Source organism: Strix uralensis, chromosome Z, assembly GCF_047716275.1.
Source record: "Strix uralensis isolate ZFMK-TIS-50842 chromosome Z, bStrUra1, whole genome shotgun sequence".
NCBI lineage: Eukaryota > Metazoa > Chordata > Aves > Strigiformes > Strigidae > Strix > Strix uralensis.
Window position 1 is genome coordinate 71,639,565 of NC_134012.1, and position 22,212 is coordinate 71,661,776.

Here is a 22,212-nt window from a genome sequence, read left to right on the forward strand (position 1 = left end):
AAGTAGACTCTTAATTTTTTTTTTAATACAGGAATATTTTACTTTTCAAAATGTATTTACAGTACTGTATACAGTTTGCTAACATGTATGTGGAATGTCACTTACAGGTGCTGACCTTAAAGAAAGAGCAAAAATGCATTCAAGTGAAGTTAGTTCTTTTGTCTCAAAAGCAAGAGCAACTGTTAATGAAATGGGTATGTAACCTCTCCCTTGAACAATGTTATTTTAACTGTAACCTGAGAAGGGTTAGATCAGAGGAATGACATAAACGTGTATGGTTAATTCTTGAAAGGTAGTAGGATATCCACAACTATTTATATTGATAAATACAAATCACAGTGCATTACTTCTTTTAAAATGTTTCTAATCAAGTGGGACTTTTTTTATCGAATGCTAGAAGAAGCTGAATCTTAACTGAAATTGAGGTGATTTGCGCTGCTGTTTTCATAAAGGATGGATTGTTGAGTGACATCCAAGTACTTTAGAATTTAATTTTTACTATAAAGGATTGTGGTCAGTATAATTAATACAATCTTTAATACATTTTAGAAACATGTTAAACATCAGCTGTTGATAGAAAGTTAGCTACTAAGGCCTTCCAAAATTTTGTTTAATATTCACTTGTTCTGGTGTAGTAAAACCTGTTAATAGTTTGGGATTTTAATTGCGTTGAACCAGTTTTTAAGGATAGTAATATTTCTGTAAATTTTACATTATGAATTCACCATCAAATCATATGTTTCTATATCTTTGCTAATCAGTTTTAATGTAATTGTTTTTCGATAGGGCATTACTGATATGTTTTATGAAAAAATCAAGTGTACCAAGTTTGAAGCAATTAATTTTATACATTTGGTTTATATACGCAACATATTTTGTCACTTGAAATTTTGGCACAAAACTAATTTCTCAGAGAATGTTTTTAGATGCATTTCCTTAATAACATTGAGTCAGATCTTGGTTTGGTGGAATGTTATGAATGGAAACCAGGATGTTTTTGCAGGTAAATGACAAACTACTGAAAAATGAGCCATTGATTAGGTAGTTCATGGAGGTACTTGTGTCATTGAATTAATGTCTTGTCTTTGAAATGAAGCAGATCTTCCAGGCTCTTTAAATAAATAAAATAAGTAAAAATCTATAAGCAAATAAATCATTATTTCCTGCAGCTGATACTGTATTTCATGCTGGCATTTGTCCTTTCGTTGGAATGCTGAGCAGCAAGTTGTTCCATTTAGTTACTTTGTAAGATTTTTGGGAGGCTTCCTTAGCTCCAAGTAATATTTTTTTAGCCTTTCTTGGACTGAAGTTACTGGAAACACTTTCTGAGCTGCTGTAATGTTTAAATACAGGCAACTGGTTTAAAGATTTTCCTGATTGGGAAATAGGTTTGTTTTAAATTAGATTATTTTTAATTTTTTAAGTAAGAAAATTCCTGAAGTCTAAAGAAGTGTTTGAATTCGGCTTTCTGCACTGAATGGCTGGAAAACATACACAGTGATTTGATACTTAGTTTTGCTTCAGAGTTGAAAAGACTTTAAGACAAATGTTTGAGTGTCTTCAGCTTCATTAAGGTTCCTGTGAGAGTGTTTAATTACTGAATACGTAAGCAAATTTTCGGTGTTATCTAAAAGGTTTACAGTGGATCATTATGCTAACAGTGAATTACTTGAAGTTTAGGAAACCTGTATGAGTGCTTTCATTCATTGATCTCTAGTCTCTTTCTCAAGAAAGAAGCATGAAATTGTGAGTAAGTGAAATTAATGTTTGAGAATCCAGGTCACTGTGAAGTATCTAGATAGGAGGGTTTGTGAGAAGAGGTAGCAATGGCAATTAGACACACTGCAGGTTGGAAAAGAGAAAGAATTTGAACATAGCCCTTGCCCAGTATTGTAACAAAACTTTTGCTGAAATTGAGTGTCTCTCTCCCCTACCCCTTCTTCCCCTCTTTCTCCCACTTCTCCCTCCCCACTTTTCTCACTCCTTATTTCCTCCCTCCCCCTATTTTGCCATTCCTTCTTTAAAACACTAAACTACACAGTGACTAGAAGGTTCTTTAATGGTTACATGATATTTGGCCCTCTCCCAGTTCATTTTTTTAAAGGCTTTTTTACAGGATTAGAGAAGAATATTGAGATATCACTCCTAATGTTATTGGTCAGTTTTCATATCATGAATGTTTGGACATGCATACTACATAAGTAGCTTTTATTCATCAATCACATGATACATTCCCACTATATACACATTATGCCAACAGTAGTTGTATTTATGGGATTATTCTGAAGGGTCTTCGCAGAGCAATTTAAAATGTGGTTCCCCACATCAGGAAATGGTAGAGAATATAAAAAAAGTGGATTTCATAAAGGAGATTAGGTTAGATGGGTGCACAAAACATAATGTTGTATGATGAATAGAAGTGAACATTAATTTTGTAGCAAGTCAGAGGTTTTCAGTTCTTTTTTTCTTCTGAAGAAGTGATCTGGCATTACAGAACATAACTTTTGTAGAACTAATGGGACGTTGTGTTTGCATTTGATTACTGCAATGAATCCATATATTGAAAATAATAACGATATTTTTCCTGCCTAGCAACAACCAGAATGTTGTGAGGTGGTTAAAGAGGGGAAACAAATTTCAAATTGTTATTTGCCACTGCAGAATGCTGTATAGCCAGGCAACAATATTTCCAATCTCCCACTTTGTTATTTTTCTATCCAATTTTAATACTGTAATCTCATTTAAAATGTGTTCTACTTTTTGCTTTTCAGAAATAGGTCATGTTTTGGTAATTGTGTTTGTGTTCAGATGTGTGACCTAGTAAAGAGATGCTTCTTTTTAACAATATTTTCAGAAAGAAAACCATTAAGTTATCTTTCTAAACAAAATACACAAAAGGTTAATTACATCTTGAACAGCTGGGTAAACTTGGCTTTTTAGAATTGATATGCTTTGGCTTTCTTTAGTTCCTGTCAATTTCATTACATTTAAAATCCTTACGCTAGTGGTTTTATAAAAAGCTGTAGTATCATTTTGGAATACAGCTACAGAAGAGAATTTTCTGGAAATTAAAAGCATACTGCACTTGTTTTTATGGGATGGGTTTATAAGTTCTTGCTAAATTTGGGTGAAGTATTAAGACTGCAGTAAATATCACTTGGTATAAAAATAAGCACTTAAAAAAGAACTGAAAAAATTGTAGAGCCGTGAGTTGCAGTGCTTAGAGCTTTAAGTTGAGGGGGGAAAAATCAAAACAGCCTCTATTTTTAGCAGTGATTGCTTTTGCTAAAATTATACCAGAATTGTGGGGGTTTGTTTGGGGCTTGCTCTATCTATCTATCTATCTATCTATCTATCTATCTATCTATCTATTTATAATAGTAGGAATTGTAAGATTACTTGCCCATTACTATATTCTGCCTTGAGGCTCTTCGTTACTGATGGAAGGCTGGCTTTATCCTCAAAAAAATAGAAGAGCACTAATAGATGTCTTGCAACCATGCACAACAAAACAGGCCTGACTAAATGAAATCAAATGTTACTGACTCCCAGAAGCCGTGTTTTTGATGCTTTGGGGGAAAAAATCTTCAACATATATTTTATGGTTTGACTCCCATTAAGTTCATGTTGTTCATTATACTGTCTGTGGGGTCTGGGCTGTGATGTTACCATTGTATATATGTTATCTGTTGGGATTTCAGTTGCAAAACAAGCTGAGGCTATGTATGGAGCTGAATGCAATAAATGCTCTCCTCCAGAAAAACATCTTGTTTAACAGAAAGAAAAGGTGAAGGTGCAGAAAGAATTAGAATTTGTCAAATACTTGTAATTACTCAGAGTGACGTTTGGTCCCAACCTCTAATAAGTGGGAAACAGCATTGGTTAGCAAAGCTTTTCCAAGGAACATAGTTGTAAGTACCTAAATCCCACAAATGGAGAAAAAAATTGGGGACTGACTTTCTTGGTTACTTTTTAAAATCAAAGTTAGAGTGTGGTCAGGCTTGAATTTTGTGTCACATTTCAAGGTAAAATACCTTACTTGTGGCTTGATGGAACCTAGATCTGAACTAAGCTAAGGAAAAAATTTTTAATAAAATAGTAATTTTGCTTGGTTTTTGTTGGAGATGTTCCATTCTAACAAACTTTATAGTGCTTTGTTTAAGACATCTGATTAGTTTTGATGCATAAGTTGTGATATAACTTTAATAAGTAGTGATATTTAGTAACTTTGTTTAGACATAATTTTCACAGATGTGATTAGTTTTGATATAGTCCAGTTTGAATGAGATCATCCTGAATGAAAGCACCTTGCAGTCAGTTACTTGTGTTTGTTTTTTTGTTGTGTAATTTTTATTTTATTCAAAGCAGATATAGCTCTATTTTTACAGATTTTTTTTTCCTTCCTTAGCAATTTTCTGTCATTCTGGCTTCACTCAGTCATCACCAAACTTTTAATTTACCTGAAAGAGTGCTATAATTAATCTTCTCCAAAAAGTTGCTTTTTTGACTATTGAAGATCATGCATCCTTGGAAATTCTTAGGTTGTACCACATTATATGCTGCAGTTTGTTTTTGGATGCAAGCTGTCAAAACTTCATCTCAGAGGTCCCAAAAGTGGAACTGGGATTATACAAGTTTCACTTGATTTCTGGTCTGCTAACTGCTACCCCACCTTCCCCTTGTAAACTCTCAAAAATAGGGAAGAATGATCATTGATGAGGTCAGTGCAGTGCCTTATTTTACTGTTTGGGTTTCTGGGGCTTCTGAGTAGCTTTGGTTAACGTTAAAAATCCTGGTTTAGTAATGAACACTTCAGACTTTATTGCTATTCTGAGAAGTGACTGCCTATGTAACACTGACAAAATCCATCTGTATTTGCTGGAGGTAAATCTGGGCAGCAAAGATGGAGTACTCTAGTTTGGAAATCCAGTGAGAGCTGTGGATTTTTCTCTTAGGGAAGAGCAGATATAGGCTATAACTGGAAGCTGAATGAAATATTGCAGGTAGCTATCAAATTTGGAAAAGGGCAAATTTACAGCTAGCAGTGTCATGCTTAGCAGTCATCCTTAGTCATCATGGTCTCCTTATGTTGCTGACACTGTGAAAGGGAAACTTTGGCACAGTATGTCTCTTGCTCTGTTACGTTGTTGCCTGTTCGGTTAAGTGTAGAGCATAGCTAATACAGTCCAAGACTGCTAGCATTCTGAATGTGTTCCTGAGCAGTTGGTTGTTTTCCAGTAGTAGATTTACTGCTTCTCTTAACATTGAATTAATTTAAGATACCCTTTCACTAAGTATTGTCTGTTTCCTAAATAGACAGTACTGTCCTTGCAGAGCTGAAATGATAGCTTTTGTCAAATTGCATTGGATTGTTTTTAATTAAAAAACACAATGCTAAACTCTGTACCATTATAGAGGGAATGAATGCAACATTAAATTTCTCTTCCAAGATGTTTATTAGTTATTTACATGACAGCATTACTTCCACACTTACTAATATACTTTTTTCCTCTTAATAATAACTTTTTTAAACTGCTAAAAAAGGATGCAGAAACGGACAACCTGGATGTTAGGATGAGCTGATTGTCCTTCCTTATAGATCTGAAGATTAAGGAAGGAGGTGGCTTTTCATTGCTGATTCATTGCTTGATCCCTGGGCACTGCTGTACAGCCTTGACAAAATTAACATAGCCTCAGTTGTAGTTTAGTTTTCCTTCTGGTAGTAATTCCAAATGCTGTTCTGTGAGGAAAAGAGACCATGCTCTGGGCATAGCTTTTTCATTTTCCTCCTGCAAAAAGTTACTGTACCAAAAGAAGGGTGGTACTTGCCTAAATGGTTTATTAAGATCAACATAGCCAGTTTGCACATTGTTAAAACAGGCTTCCAGTATGACTTGCTGTCCAAGGCTTCTGTTCCCTCTCTAGGGAGCCACATTGTGTATGTTCGATGCGTTGGGAAACTCTACCCTTTCCTCGCCTTGTTCAGGTTTGAAATTGCATGTTTCAATCCCTGAATGAGAGGAATAGTTTGTTGGCTCTTTTGCTTTGCCTGTCTCACTCTGGCTCTGTTCCTAGAACCAATTGGTATTCAAAGGGCATCAACTGCTGGCATGGTACTGGAAGTATAAAGTTGCTTTTCTATTGAAGAAATCCTAAGCTCATTGCTTGGGCCCAGCATTAGGCTTTGACTTCAGAATAGCATGTTCAAATCTTGTATTGAACATGGCTTTTGCCTAGATATAGACAAAATATATATGTGTGTATATATATATATTTTTCTTTGGTGATATTACTGAGCTAGTTTATTAAAAAAAAAATTATGCTTAGGGAGTGTTTCCTCTATAGTGTTCAGTGAATGAGCTGACTGAAACTATTACTTAATATATTAAGCTAATTTAGAAATAAAGATGTTTTAGCAATAGACTGGGGAATGTAGGTATATGGAATACTGCTGAAAAGAGATACAGGAGAAAAATTCTAGAAATGTTCAACTAAAATGATCAGAGTCTGTGGGAGTTTGTATTGTGTCAAACGAGAATGCTGCTGGTACTAGAGTATGTTATCTTTATACTGTAAATCAAACAAGTAGACAATAAAAAAATCTAAAACTTATCCCATTGGATTCTCCTATTAGAGATTATAATTGTACTGTTGTTTGAATTTTATTTTGTGTGCCAAGAAAAGGAAAAAGCTTACATAGAAATAGAATGTAAAAATGTAACTGAAATAATTTATCATTTTGTTTTGTAAATTCAGTGCTTGAATATGTGCTATGCTATTTGTGTGAGTAGTAAGTTCTTAAATGTACTTACTCAGGATAAGAAATACAAGAAATAATTTTCATTTTTCTTCTATCCAGAGCTTTTCTTCATTTGCACAGAAAGTAGATTCTGTCATATAGGGTTTACTTCATTATTGTTTTACGGAGGGCAGAGTGAGATTACAAGAAGAAACATCAGTAAATATGAAGAAGCTGAGGAATCTTTGTCAAACTGAAGTGTATCACTGAAGATGAATGAAATATCCAAACTATTTTATATAGTACAAAAAGAGAATCATGGGAGAGTAGGCTGCAGAAGACTGTACCTAAGTGTTTGATTAAAGCACATCTTTCATGCCCATTAGTTCCCCAGCTTTTGCTTCTAATGTCAAGAACATAAAATACACTGTCCTTATTACCTGTCAGTCATGAACTGCCAAAGAGAAAATTTTTAAAATGAAGAACACAATATTCCTGTATTAAGTATTTTTTTGTCAATTCAAAAATATTTTTTCTAGGTCATTTATAAGAGTGAGTGATCGGTGGAAGAAACCAGGAAATTAATGGGATTGAGGGAGATGCTTTAAGAAAACCCATTAGCTACTGTCATAATAAAGGGAAGATAAACTTTACTAATATAGTTTACTTAATAACCAACTGTAAGCAATGTGCAGTAATCATTTTCATTAAAAAACAAAATTTCTTTACAAGTACTAAAAAATAATATTTTTTTTATGCAGCTCTTTCTTGCTACCGATTGCCTGCCTGAACTTTAAAGGCATTAAAGCAAAGATAATAATGTTCAAATAAATTTATCAACAGTAGCAGTCTATTAAGCTTCTTATCTGAAACACAGGAATAAGAGGGTAGCTAAAAGCCTTTCACAGTTGAAACTAGCAAATGCATGGGAAAGAATTGCGTGTATCCAAATGCACATGTAGACCATTCAGACTGAAGTGTGGTCATGTTTTTGCAGATGGAGATATTTTTAAAGCATATGTAAATACAGAAGTTAACTTTGAGTAATCACTTTTTCATTCTTTTTGCAGTTAGGACAGGTGGAGCTTTGTAGCATTTAATTACTTGCCTTGCACAAAAATGGTTTAACCAATCTTTGCATTAAAATTCATACAGGAAGATTTGACGGTTTCTCTTAGCCACTTTTGTATGTTGCTACATACATTGGTTGGTTTTCATAGTGTTATAGAATGGATGAAAGTGCTTGAAGTATTTGGTTTCTGTTAGCTTTTTTCCCCGTAGAAAAGCCTTTTTTGATGAATGCAAACAAACTCTTGTAGTCACTGACTTGATAGCAGATTTTACAAGGCAAGGCAAGTGCCTGAAACACAACTGACATTGCTCTCTTAAGTGCAAAGCTTGTATGCCATCTTAATTTTATTATTGTTCTTCAGAAAAAGATCTCAAAAGATAAAATCAAGAAATAGCATTGTGTTGCAATTATTTTTCTGATTTCCAATTACATAAATTAACTTCTGTGAAAGTGTAATTTTGTGATTAAAATGTTCCTAATATAAAGAATATTTCAGTTATCGTAATTGCCCAGGGACTGCCTCTACTTGCCACTCAAGGGGCATAATTTATATCCTTTCATTTTCTGAAGGGAAAAAATTAATTTTACGCTCAAGAACAACACCACTAAGAGAGATCAAAAATCTGGGTAGTGAGCAGGTGGAAGAGAAGTCTATTTGGAATTACAAGATACTAATATTTAGGTATAAATTATTTTAAAACCAAATTAAAAATCCATTCCTGGTTATTATAGCAAGCTAGCATGTAATTTTAAATAATACCTAATGCTGATTCAAACTTCCTATTTACATCTGTGGCCTTTCGAAGTCTCCTTTCCTAACTTGTAACCAGAAAACTGTAGTTAGGAACAAAGCTCTGTAAAGTAACATATCTCGAACTTTTCTTTCAACATTGTTGGTATAGGACTCAGCCCATAGACTCATAGTATTATGTGGTTTTAAGCTATTGTTAGTTGAAATATTCACTGAAGATAAATAGGATGTAAATAACTACATTGTTTTGTAATAATAACCCCAAAATCTATAATTCTTGATTTGACATTTTCACTCTGATTTTTCTTCTTTCTTGCTTTCCTAATGACTGACACATCAGTTGTGGAATTTACAAATATGTATTTCATTGTGTTCAGACATTTTTGGGGCATGTGACTGTTATTTTTGTTAATTTGAAGGCTCCGTTATTGTACTACTTTTAAGTAAATGTACTAAGAAACCAAGAGGGAGCTTTCTTATCTGTAAATTAAAATTTATCCTTGGGAAGGTGCTGGAACAACTAATCCTGGAAACTATTTCTGGGCACATGAAGGACAGGAAAGTCATGAGGTGTAGTCAGCATGGATTGACAAAAGGGCAATCATGCTTTACTAGCCTTATAACCTATGATGAAATGACTAGTTTGGTAGATGAGGGAAGAGCAGTGGATATTGTCTACCTTGACTTCAGTAAGGCTTTTGACATTGTATAATTGTCTTACATAAGATTCTCATAGAGTAACTGATGAGTATGGACTGGATGAGCAGACAGTGAAGTGGATTGAAAATTGGCTGAACGGATCTGTCCAGGGACTGATCATCAGCAGCATGAAGTCTGCTTGGAAGCCCGTAGCCAGTGGTGTGTACCCAAGGGGCCAGTACTGGATTCAGTCCTGTTCAACATCATTAATGATCTGGATGATGGGACAGAGTGTACCCTCAGCAAGTTTGCCGATGATATAAAAGCAGAAGGAGTGGCTGATGCACCAGAGTGTTGTGCCATCATTCAGAGGGACCTCAGACAGCTGAAGAAATATGCTGACAGGAACTTCATGAAGTTCAACAAAGGAAAGTGCAGAGTCCTGCACCTGGGAAGAAACAACCCCATGCACCAGTACATGCTGGGGCCTAATGGGTTGGAAAGCACCTTTGCAGAAAAGACTCTGTGGGTCCTGGTGGACACCCAAATTGAACATGAGACAGCACTGTGCTCTTGTTGCAAAGGAGGCTAAAAGAATCCTGGTCTGCATTAGGAGGAGTGTTTCTAGTAGGCAGAAGGAGGTGGTCCTTCCCTGCTCCTCAGCACTGGTGAAGCCGCTGCTGGAGTACTGTGCCCAGTTCTGGGCTCCCCAATACAAGAGAGAGATGGGGCTACTGGAAAGAGTCCTACGAAGGGCCATGAAGGTACTGAATGGACTGGAGCATCTCTCCTGTGAGGGAAGGTTGAGCAAGCTAGGACTATTCAGCCTAGTGAAGAGAAGGGACAGGAGGTGATTTCATCAATATATATAAATACCTAAAGAGGAGGGTGTCCGGTGACAGGACCAGAGGCAATGGGCACAAACTGGAACATGGAAGGTTCCTCCTGAACATGAGGAAACACTTACTTACTGTGAGGGTGACCGAGCACTGGCACAGGTTACCCAAGGAGGTTGTGGAGTTTCCCTCCTTCAAGATATTCAAAAGCCATCTGGACATGATCTTGAACAGCCTGCTCCAGGTGACACTGTCCTGAGCAGAGGAGTTGGACAAGGTGACCTCCAGAGGTCTCCTCTAGCCGTGACCATTCTGTGTTTTGCATGTGCCGCAGGCACATGTAGACAGATATTTTCCATGCTTTCTCAATGTGCTTTAGTTAGATAATGAATTGTGGAACTTTTTATATATCCCTCAATTTATAGCGTACTTTCCTCCAGTAATCCATGTAATACAGTATGCAGATATTTTTACACAATCCTCCTTACTTTATGTTTTATGAAATCCATTATTCAAAAGGAAAAAAGAGCAGCTAGAAATGCCCCCTGAAGTTTCTTGTCCTAGTAAGTTGTGCACTGATCAACCTTATTTGTCAAATAATCGGAAATGCACATGTGGAATAAATAGTTTTGACAATGTATTTCTCCATTCTGTGGGAACTCAGCTGTGCTGTCATGTAAATTTCAATTCTCTTGCTACTTCTATCTTAGTTGGAGATTCACAGTTTTTGAGGGGAGTACTTTCACTACTTTCTTTTCAGTCAGTACTGGAAAACAAGAATTCTTCTCAAACCATTGTCTGTCTGTTGATAAAGACAAGTCAGGCTTATGAATCTGGTTCAGTAGGTGCTAGAGGTAGTGACTAGCTTCTGATTTACATCTGAATGTTCTTACCAAAGATTGATTGCCAGAGGTCACTGAAGTAAGAGAGATGAACAATAAGGACTTTTTTCAACATTGTCCAGTTATAGGAGGACAACAGAGGAATAGCAAGGGAAGTTAAGGTGACTGTCTTTCATATCAAATGCTTGAAGAGTCATGCTTTAAAGTGTGGCTTCATTTGAATGTTCCTAAATACCAAATTCTGAATGCTGTGGTTAGTTGAATTGAAAATATTTGTTCTAATCTGTAAAAGAGTACTTCAAAAGTAGAAGTTAATTATATCTAAGGAACCATACACAATTTATGCATTGTTAGGGATTGAATGGACTTCAGTGGAGTTTTCTGATTCATGGGAATCATGAACTGCAGCTGTTGCTGGAGTAACGGTGCAGACCTTTTACTTTAAGAGAAACTGGATTCTAAGTCTGCTGGACTTCCAGTTCTTTAATGATGGCTCCTGTATCCTAGCTATAAGAAGGAATACTACCGGTGTTCTTCACATTGATTGTTTGAAACTGCTGTCAAGCTATGAAATGTATGGTTCTCATAGAAAGCTCATTGGCATGTGAACTGTCTAGATCTCAGAATTTTGTGCCTAGCTCGAGAATGTTTCTTCTTTTGTATGAATATGTGGTACAGTTGTTAACAGAAAATACTAGAGCTGTAAACTTACTTAGCAAGCAAGGAAGCCACTCTTAGGAGATCAGTCTCTTTGGATTTGATACATTCTAAATCAGTAACTCTTTTTCTGGGTGTCATGTATTTTAAGTTAATTAATTTGGACAAGTTGATGTAGGTTGACCAGGAACACAAATCACAGTCTGGAATTCTGGATAACCATATTACTCTTCCTCTACCCATTTCAGGAACTCCCAGTAAGGGACTAGTAATAGTGATAGGTCTTCCCTTGAGCCCTGGACACTGTCTAAAAAATATGTTTATTGCCTGTTATGTAAAATCTACTGTATGTAATGTATGTATGTTGTTTAAAGGCAAGACTACTTTCAAATATAAATTGTTGCCATTTTTTTTTTTTACTGTATTTATTCTTTATATGTCCTCCTTCCTTCTTCCTCAATACCTGGAGAAAGTAGATTTTTCATAGTTGATCAGACCATTTCATTATCTGTTAATAGTGAGAAAGTGGGGTTGTGCAGGAATAGGAAAAGGCTGCTTTAAAAGTTACTAAGAAAATAGCAACTCTAATTCAGTTTCCTCTCAGATTTTATCTTACATATCTGTAATTTTATAAGAACTTTTAAAATTAATTAGTCAGAGGACTAGATAGTCACATATGATTCAGGTCAATAGAATCCAGGTTACTTCTACTTTCTATTTGGGGAATGTCGGTGTCTGCAATATATGAATCAGCAGTGTGGGCTTTGTGACACACATCCAAGATTCTTGGCTGAATCCTCCAGACCTGTTGCCTGCATTCATATGTTGATCTTTCATTTGTCATATAATCATCTCTAAGTGGAAAGAAAATCCCTTGTTAGTCACCAGCAGCGGACATTATGTGGAAAGTCACTTAAAGATGAAATAACAATTACGGTCTTCAAAACAATTGTGATTCTTTGTGATTGCTTCCCACAAATTACACGTGTTTTTATGTGCTTAAATGCAAAGTCCTCCTCCTGTGACATTCTGTACTGGTGACAAAATTCTGGGAGAGTTTAACTTACTCTAGTCTTCATGTCTTTCAGTAAAGGGGAGTCACAGTAAAGCAAGAGGCATTCCAAGACTACAAGGTGCTGCTAGTCAGCCTAATCTAAAACTACGCATAACATATATATTTACCAGGAATGTATTCCTGAAGTTGTGCTGAAGATCCACAGTTACTACAGAGTAGGAAACAAGTCCATTTCTTTATATTGCTGTATATCAAACTTTCTAACTTTTGTTTGATTTTTTTTATGGGTTTATTTGACTTAATTAGCTGTATCATGTTATGTTTGGTTTTTCCTATTGAAGTTTTTGCATGTCATTAATATCTTAGTTCTTCAGTTTACCTGTTGGTCACTCCACCTGTATCATGTCTTCAGTGACCAATAAACATCCTTTTATATAGGTTGTATTGCCTTCTGTCCTAACAGATTATTCCTCAAATAACTTAATACATAAAAACTACCTACTCGTTCATGTTTGTCTCCTCTTCAGGTAGTCCAAACTGTGTTTCTAATCCTGTGATCTCAAATAGAGAAATGCATTTTTGTTTTATGTCTGGCTCTGTTGCAGATTTAGGACTAACATACGCTGAAAGGGGCCCTTCTTTACTATACTTAGAACCTTCCTTTTCTGTAATACCATTAAGCATTGATGTTTTATTAGAACGTGAGTATTGACTTATGCTTGGGACACTTATTTTATATGCAGAATGGAAGTGTATCTACAGAATAAGCAGCATGTTTTACAAAACAGTAGATGTGTGAAGTAACCCTTTATGAATTGATTGTATGAACTGGCTTATTCTTTAGTGTCCATATTACACACTTTGATGTACTACAGTAGTTCAGTGCAGTTCTCTTGACTACAGTTTAATGCTGCTTGTTACCTAGTCCTTTTTTAAGTACTACCAACAATAATCTGTGTATATACATGGTCTACTTTTGTCTGTGTGTTGTACAATAATTTAGCTTACTTATTTTGTTTCTTTATATATGATTCTAATTCTTTTTGTGGACTTTACTGTGCAGCTCATGATTGCACATTGATAAACCCATATCAGATCTAGAATCTAGCACTAATGATTAGTAGTACAATTGCCTGAAATTTACAGCATGATGAAAATGTAGAATGTTAGAGAATAAAACCACTGGGTTTCTTGGCAAAGCTTTAAATATTTTTTTTTTTATTGCTCATAGCTAATAAGCCTTGCCATGTAGAATCATTGCGGAGGTTGACCTGTCTATTTACATAATTTATTGTTCTTAAAATTTGAGTGCATATAACTCAGTTAAGTCTACAGGGCACAATTTGTCAAATATCATCTCTGGTTTTGTTATTAGCCAAACAGTTTTGAGAGTTGTGTATTAAAATTATGCAGATAAATGTGAACAAGTGCCTCATGTGCTACAAAATATGAATATTCCAAGAAGCTTTACCCTTGGTAATAAGTTCTAGTAATTTAGAAAGTCAATTTGCAACCCAGAGCAATTGCTAATTTATTTCTGTATTGCTTGTTCTGATGCTTCACAAGAACATGTTAAAAGGATTAATTTCTTCAATTCTTGCGATAGGTGTGCACAGAGCTATTGTAAAGCATTTGTATTTTGCCTTTCATTCATTGTCAAATTCCATGTCAGGTGATCCTGTAAAATTAATATCCATGGGAAGTGATGATTCTAACATATGGTATCAGACTGCTTTTTTCCTTTTGAATTATGAATTTTAATATTGCTTGATAGAAATGCTGGCTGTAATTCTTGAAACCAAGCAGTTTGGTAATACTCTTTCTCTAAGTTTCATTTCTATGTCTAATAGTCTACTTGAATTTTACCATAGCTAAATATGGAAGTTCCTTATCATAGGGAAAGTAGTCTGCCTTGGAGTATTGCAAAAGTTGAATAAATAGTGCTCCAGATAGTGTTTCCTAGTGTCTAAGAAATGAAACATGCATGCAGGAAGTAATGGCTGGAAACTACAGTTAATAATGACCATGCCTTCGTGTTCAGGCAAATTATTTTTCATTTACCTATGGCAAAGGCAGATTCCTTTAAGAGAAATGCTAGCTGTATCATCCTTGAACTTAGATTGCAAGACTGTTTAGCAAATTGGTTATGGTGATGTGGTAATAAGTTTCGGTCAGCAACCTGGTCCTGATGGAAATGAGAGTTGTCTTCTGTTCTTGCCTTCCCATATAACTAAGAAAAAGTAAAAAGGAGCAGATTTTACTCCTATTCCTCTGTCTCCTATGCCTTCTATGGTAGATGCCAAATATAATGGATGCTTTGGGCTCCTTTAAGTGGCAGCAAGTGCTTGATGTTGCAGACAGTAATCAGTAGTCTCGGAATTGATTCAGATAATCACTTTTAATCATGATCTAAACCAGCAACGAAGGGACTTTGATTTAAAGCATCTATTATAATTTTGAAAAGCATTGGTAAATTTTTTTGTTGTTTTCCTAAAGACAACTTGATTTTTATTAGTTGTTAACCATAAAAGGATGCTGATTTGCAGCTAAAAATAGCCTTTCATTTAATTTGATATTTTGTTTTGATACCCAGTGAGAGACTACCTGTTTGTATACAGATTTATTCATGCTGATATACATTAACATTTAATTGATTTTTTTAAAAAAATTAGTTGAATTGTATCTGTCAGAAAGGAAAAAGGTAAGCTAAATAGCACAACTTCTAAATTTAGAACTAATTAATTCGCTAAAGAAAGGAAGTATTACTTGTAATTAATACATTTAATTAACAATTTTTGGTCACATTACCCTTCTAGAATAGAAGAGGAAAGAACATTTTCTCACACCTCACTTTCATTTATATTTTGACAGCAGTTTTTTTTCTTTTTCAATTTTCAACTAAGACTGAATGAGCTGATCATTGAATTCAAGTAGTTGAAACATTAAAACAAAGAAAATATTTTTTGACATATGCAGAAAAAGCTCTTGCTGTCAAGAGTTGGTTTAGCATTTCAACAAGCTGTACACTCAAGTGTTCAGCTAATGAATTGCTTTTGACTATATTTGAAATGTTAGCAAAAATGTACTGCTGAAATATTGAGTAGAGTTTAAAATTATTGATTGTGGTAAATGTTATGTTAAATATAATTAAAGCTGTAATGTACAAGTTTATTTCTCAAGTAAAAAATACATTTTTCATCAAACTTCTTTGAGTTTGTGGTGAAGAGGGAAGAAGGGAACTTAGGCTTTTTGGAGGCGAAGAGCAGTACTTTAAGCTGAACATGTCTGGAAATGTGAAGACACAGAGAGTTTCCAGCTATGCTAGCATCACAGATGATTATGATAAGACATCTGTACTTCAACTGGGTCTGTTTGTGTATGTGCCATTAGGTAGTCCTGTTATACTGTTTGCCTAGCTCTGCTATGTATGTTTTTGTCATTTACTATCCATATTTTTGTCAAAAGTGAGCAGAAGCTAGAGAAAAAGACTTGCAAACCTATTCAGTCACAGAATGTGTAGACGGAGGGTCAGGTTTTTTGCCAAAGTGTTGCTAAGCAATCAGTTTTTAGTCCTGCTTTGTTTTGTGAAACCTTTTTCCATAGCATGACTGTACTTTGAACAAAACATAATGAAATGATGTTTCAGAGATGTTCTTTATGAGACCAGTGTTAATTGGTACTTTATTTTTCAGCTAATCTGCCCGTACCTACTATTGCCGCAATAGATGGAACTGCATTAGGTGGTGGCCTAGAACTTGCTTTAGCCTGTGATATAAGAGTGGCAGGTAGGTCTGATTCCTGTTTTTGGAACATAGGAGTATTAGTGCTGCATATGGCTTGACTAGTCCTTGTTTTGGCAACAGTCTTATAAAACTTATTTTGTATTTGATGTTGTTTATAATAAATTATTTTAAAGGGATTTAAACTTTCTCAAAAAACTTTAAACTTTCTAAAAAAAGAAACCTGTCTAAGTATTTGCTAATGTTTAGTTTCAAACAACTTACCACTGATAGCTGGATTGGTTTTGTTACATGTTTTATTTTACTCTTATGACCTTCATTTTATCAGTATTGCCAGAAGGGTTATGTAGTTGTTTTAATGTTTTATTTAGTAATTAAAGTATTCTCCTCCTCTGTATTTGAATTGTTACAGATGGAGATTGATTTTATCTAAACAGGTTGCAGAGAAAAAGGAAAAGTTGTTAGTGAGAGTATTATTACACAAGCAATTAAGCTGTTATAAAAGAAAAGTGACAACAGCACTTGAAAAGAGGAACCTCTGACCTATCCAGCTGTCAGAACTGTAAAGCCATTTGTTGGAAAGTAAATGGAAACTTTGTCCTGAACAGTTGCCAGTAACTTAGGGTGTATAAAGCTGTTTGGCCCTTAGAGAATATGCTGTCAGCTAAAGAATTCATAATAATCAGATACAGAATTCTACCCCATTTTAAGATGTTAAATAATAACAGTCTTTTAGTATTTTACATTTTGCAAATAAGTCTGTTAATTAATCACTGTGATTACTTACTTGCTAGGTGAAAATAAGGTACAGAACTTGCCTTGATAGAAGTAGTTGGAACTTTTACTAAAAGCAGATCAGTTGGATCTAAAGATTTTCATAAACAAATGCTTTTTGATTTATTGTTCTTAATGAAGGAAATCTAATAAAAACAATCTTGTAGGTCATCATTACATATTTTGCAATTTTTTTTTCTATAGATTGTAGTAAGAACTCATTTACATTCTGTTTTTTAGCCTCTTCTGCTAAAATGGGCCTAGTTGAAACAAAGTTGGCAATCATTCCAGGTGCAGGTATGAATGTTTTGCATTTGTTACCATGGATAACTAAATAGTGCATGATCTTCGTATTTGATTTTTGGCTTGTTGTTTATGAATTTCTGCTTATTTTTGTATTTCTGTTAAGAATCATGACATGTTTTAAAGTTCATTGCTCATATTATTTACCAAAAACTAATAAAAAAGTGTATTTTTCATTTTTAGGGAGTGGCAGTTGTATATTATGTTTTTAATCGAAGTCTTCATTAACTAAGTGTTGAGTGATTCTCTAAATGACACTTGATGTCTTGATATGAAGGCTGAATAATTTTGCTGAGGATCAGTCTAGGAAAAAAGAGTTAACTATCAGTGTACAAAAATGGTAATGTAAATAATGATGCACTGTTATATAACATCTGGTACTTTAGGATTCAAATTCTGTTTTCATGCTGCTTGTAAATTGGTTGTGAAGAGTTTAAAAACTGAAAGTGTAGCTGTGAATAGATCTTTTGTCTTACCAACATTTATTGAGATTTTGGGGTTCAAAAAACTCTTTTCTATTCGGAAGGCTAGTTGACTGGCTTTTTCTGGATTCAAGGTGAACGAAAGTAACACAACGAATAATGTTTGTGGAGGTCTTTGTGTTATGAAACCTTTTGGCTTTATTTTATGGATAAATCATTGTTACTTGAATTGACATATCTGCTTTCCTGGAGAAATGTCAGTAACTTGAAAACAAGTGCATCCGTGTGACCCCCACCTAGTTTTGCCCTTCATTTCTGGAAGTTCTGGGAAACTTTATACCCTTTCTTTGCCTCTGTTTTCTTTCTCATGGGTGGAACCTATCCTGAAAGCACTGTATCCAGTTTTAATGGATACCGTTGCAGCTCATGTAGAGACAAGAGTAAAAACTACCATAATGGGAACACTAGTATGAGCTTTGTGTAAGATAATATCCCATCCTATCACTAATCTAGACAATTATTGTACAATTTCAAATGCTCTATTATTATGGTTATTGTTGAGTTGTGATTTCAGTCAATACTTTTTCCCTATCTCTTTTTCTCTGGTCAGAGCTACATTTTACATAAGGCAAACTGAGTTATGTCTCTTTTTAGCAGTGGATAAAGATAATAACGTAGATGATCTTAAGGATATATTTTATTCTGGTGGTGGTGTCATGAAATAATGTGCCTTGACAGTAAGTTCTGGTGAAGAAAAAGACAGAAAATTATGTTGTTTATCTTTGTTGGCAATTTTTTCCCCTTTGTGCTCCCACTCCACCCTCTCCTAAGGAATTCTGAAGGACGGTATCGGAGAGATACTCACTGGTGTGCAGTCAGGGCGCAGTCCCTCTCCTGGCTCTAGAGCTTATCTGAGCTAGCTGTCATCTCATCATCCTCCACGAGTAGACTGAACCATGGTCTCCACTCAGGTCAAAACCACCACCAGAAAGAACGTGGTGACCCAGCTGGAGCTGCCAGGCAAACATGCAGTGGTCCGGGTCCCGGGCTGCAGGGAGTGCCTGAGCCCGCCAATCCTGCCGGAGGGCAGCAGTGACAGCACCCGTGTGTGCTGCGATCAGCTGGGTGACCTGCTCAGCCTGGTGGCGGAACTCAGAGAAGAGGTTGAAAGATTAACAAATATTAGGGAGTGCAAAAGGGAGATTGATTGGTGGAGTAGCACCTTAGCACCCCCGAAGCAACAGTAGCAAATGGAGGCTCCAGAAGAGTCAGGCGATCCCTCACCCTCTTGCCACCATGCAGAAGGAGGGGACCTAAGAGATGGGGGAGACTGGAAACAGGTCCCTGCTCAGAGAGGTAGGAAAATCTTCTCCCAACCTCCCTCACCCTCCATGGTGTCCCTTCACAATAGATTTGGGGCCCCAGAACTTTTGAATGAGGCAGAGAAGGATGAAGAAAATGAGTCAAACAAGGAGGAAGACCAAGGTCCACCAAGGCTGGGTCGCTCTAGACCTGGTATTAAAACCAGTTCTAAAACGAACTAAAAAGAAGAGTCATTGTAGTGGGTCACTCCATTCTGAGGGATGTCAGAGGCCCCATATGCAGACCAGACCCGCTTCAGAGGGAAGTCTGCTGCCTCCCTGGGGCCTGGGTAAAGGACCTCATGGTAAAACTCGCCGCTCTAGTGGGACCCTAGGACTACTACCCTCTCCTGTTTTTTTAGGTGGGTAGCGGTGATATTACCAGGAGTAGTCCAAAATCAATGAAGAGAGATTTCAGGGCCTTGGGGAAACTGGTTAAGGGGCCAGAGGCACAAATAGTGTTCTCCTCCATCCCTTCAGTTGCGGGGATGGATGAGGAAGATTACAGGAGAACTCAACAGATGAACTTGTGGCTCCAAGACTGGTGTTACCATCAGGGCTTCAGATTTTTTCAATCATGGGATAGTATACAGGACGCCAGTCCTTTTGGCATCAGATGAGATGCACCTGTCCCAGAGGGGGAAAAGGATCTTGGGGCAGGAGTTAGCTGGGCACATTGAGAGAGCTTTAAACTAAACTTGAAGGAGGAAGGGGACAAAACTGGAACTCCTAGACATGAGCCCCAGGGAAGATTACCAGAGTTTGTGGGCTGTTGTGCCAGCAATGACTCTCACCCTGCCATCTCAGAAGAAGCAAGGGATGGAGACATGCAGCACAACAAAGATGCAAGGGATATTGATGGATCGGTAACCATGGTAACACCTGTGAAAGCTCAGGCTGGACTTAGGACCTCTAAATGCAGAAAGGTGCTGGAGACATCAGCCCATCTGAAGTGCATGTATACCAATGCACACAGCATGGGTAACAAACAGGAGGAGCTTGAAGCCATGATGAAACAGGAAAATTATGATGTTGTGGCTCTCACAGAAACATGGTGGGATGTCTCCCATGACTGGAGTGCACCTGTTGATGGCTACAATTTCTTTAGGAGGGATAGACAAGGAAGGAGAGGCGGTGGGGTGGCGCTGTATGTTAGGGACTGTTATGATTGCTTTGAGCACAAGTGTAGTGAAGACAGGGTGGAGTGTCTTTGCATTAGAATCAGGGGGAAGGCCAACAGGGCAGATGTTGTAGTAGGAGTCTACTATAGGCCACCCACCCAGGACAGAGAGGTGGAGAAATATTCTATAGGCACTTGGGTGAAATCTCACGATCGCTTGCCCTTGTTCTTGTGGGGGACTGCAACTTCCCAGACATCTGCTGGAAACACAACACAGCAGAGAGGGACCAGTCCTGGAGATTCCTGGAATGTGTGGTAGATAACTTCCTCATGCAGCTGGTGAGTGAACCGACCAGAGAAGGTGCCCTGCTGGATGTCCTCTTTGTGAACAGAGAAGGACTGGTGGATGATGTGGCGGCTGGAGGCTGAATAGGGCACAACAATCATGAAATTAATAGAGTTCTCTATTCTTAGAGAGGCCAGGAGAGGGGGAAACAGAACTGACATCCTGGACTTCCAAAGGGCTGACTTTGTCTTGTTTGGGCACCTGCTTGACAGGATGCCTTGGGAGATGGTCCTGAAGGGTATAGGGGTTCAGGAAGGCTGGGCACTCTTTAAGAAGAAAGTCTTAATGGCTCAGGAGCAGGCAGTGCCCAGGCACTGTACAAGAAGCCAGCGCCAGACAAGACCACCTTGGCTAAACAGGGAGCTTTGTCTGCAACTCAGGGAGAAAAGGAGAGTTTACCGCTTTTGGAAGAAGGGGCTAGCCACTCACAGTGATTACAAAGATGCTGTGAGGCTATGCAGGGTGGAAATCAGGAGGTTTAAAACCCAGCTAGAAATTAATCTGGCTTCAGCAGTCAAAGATAACAAGAAATGTTTCTATGTGAGCAGCAAAAGAAAGACCAGGGAGAGCCTCCATCCCCTGCTAGACACAGGAGGAGACATAGCAACAAGTGATAAGAGGCTGAGGTGCTTAATGCCTTCTTTGCCTCAGTTTTTAATAGCAAGACTAGTTGTATTGAGGGGATCCAGCCTCCTCAGCCAGAAGACAGAGACTGGGAGAACGACCCCTCCTCATTCCAGGAGGAGATAGTCAGTGACCTACTGCATCACATAGACACACACAAGTCTATGGGACCAGATGGGATACACCCGAGGGTGCTGAAGGAGCTGGCTGGGATGCTCGCCAAGCCGCTTTCTATCATTTGCCAGCAGTCCTGGCTGACCAGGGAGGTCCCGACAGATTGGAAATTGGCCAACGTGACACCCATATATAAGAAGGGCTGGAAGGGCTTCCCTGTCCCTGCTGGCCACGCTATTGCTGATACAAGCCAGGATGCCATTGGCCTTCTTGGCCACCTGGGCACACTGCTGGCTCATGTTCAGCCGGCTGTCAATCAACACCCCCAGGTCCCTCTCTGATTGGCAGCTCTCCAGCCACTCCTCCCCAAGCCTGTAGCACTGCTGGGGGTTGTTGTGGCCCAAGTGCAGCACCCGGCATTTGGCCTTATTGAAACTCCTCCAGTTGGCCTTAGCCCATCGCTCCAGCCTGTCCAGATCTTTCTGCAGAGCCTCCCTACGCTCGAGCAGATCAACACTCCCACCCAACTTGGTGTCATCTGCAAACTTACTGAGGGTGCACTCGATCCCCTCGTCTAGGTCACCAATAGAGATGTTAAACAGGAGTGGCCCCAAAACCGAGCCCTGGGGGACACCACTCGTGACCGGCCGCCAACTGGATTTAACTCCATTCACTACAACTCTTTGGGCCCAGCCATTCATCCGCTTTTTTACCCAGTGAAGAGTATGCCCTTCCAAGCCATGAGTGGCCAGTTTCTCCAGCAGAATACTGTGGGAAATGGTATCAAAGGCTTTACTAAAGTTCAGGTAAACAACATCCACAGCCTTTCCCTTATCCACTAAGCTGGTCACCTTGTC

At 37.5% G+C, this 22,212-nt stretch overlaps 1 protein-coding gene across 2 annotated transcripts in view; it reads left to right on the plus strand.

Annotated features, from left to right (window-relative positions):
• Positions 1–22,212, plus strand: part of AUH (AU RNA binding methylglutaconyl-CoA hydratase) — a 111,935-nt gene that overhangs the window by 32,016 nt on the left and 57,707 nt on the right. Inside the window, exons 4-6 of one of the 2 annotated variants that reach the window (XM_074856270.1) lie at positions 108–194; positions 16,244–16,336; positions 17,306–17,362. In XM_074856270.1, the coding sequence (XP_074712371.1) occupies positions 108–194; positions 16,244–16,336; positions 17,306–17,362 (237 nt within the window). The remainder of the gene's footprint in view (positions 1–107; positions 195–16,243; positions 16,337–17,305; positions 17,363–22,212) is intronic. The other variant, XM_074856271.1, reaches the window with a different exon arrangement.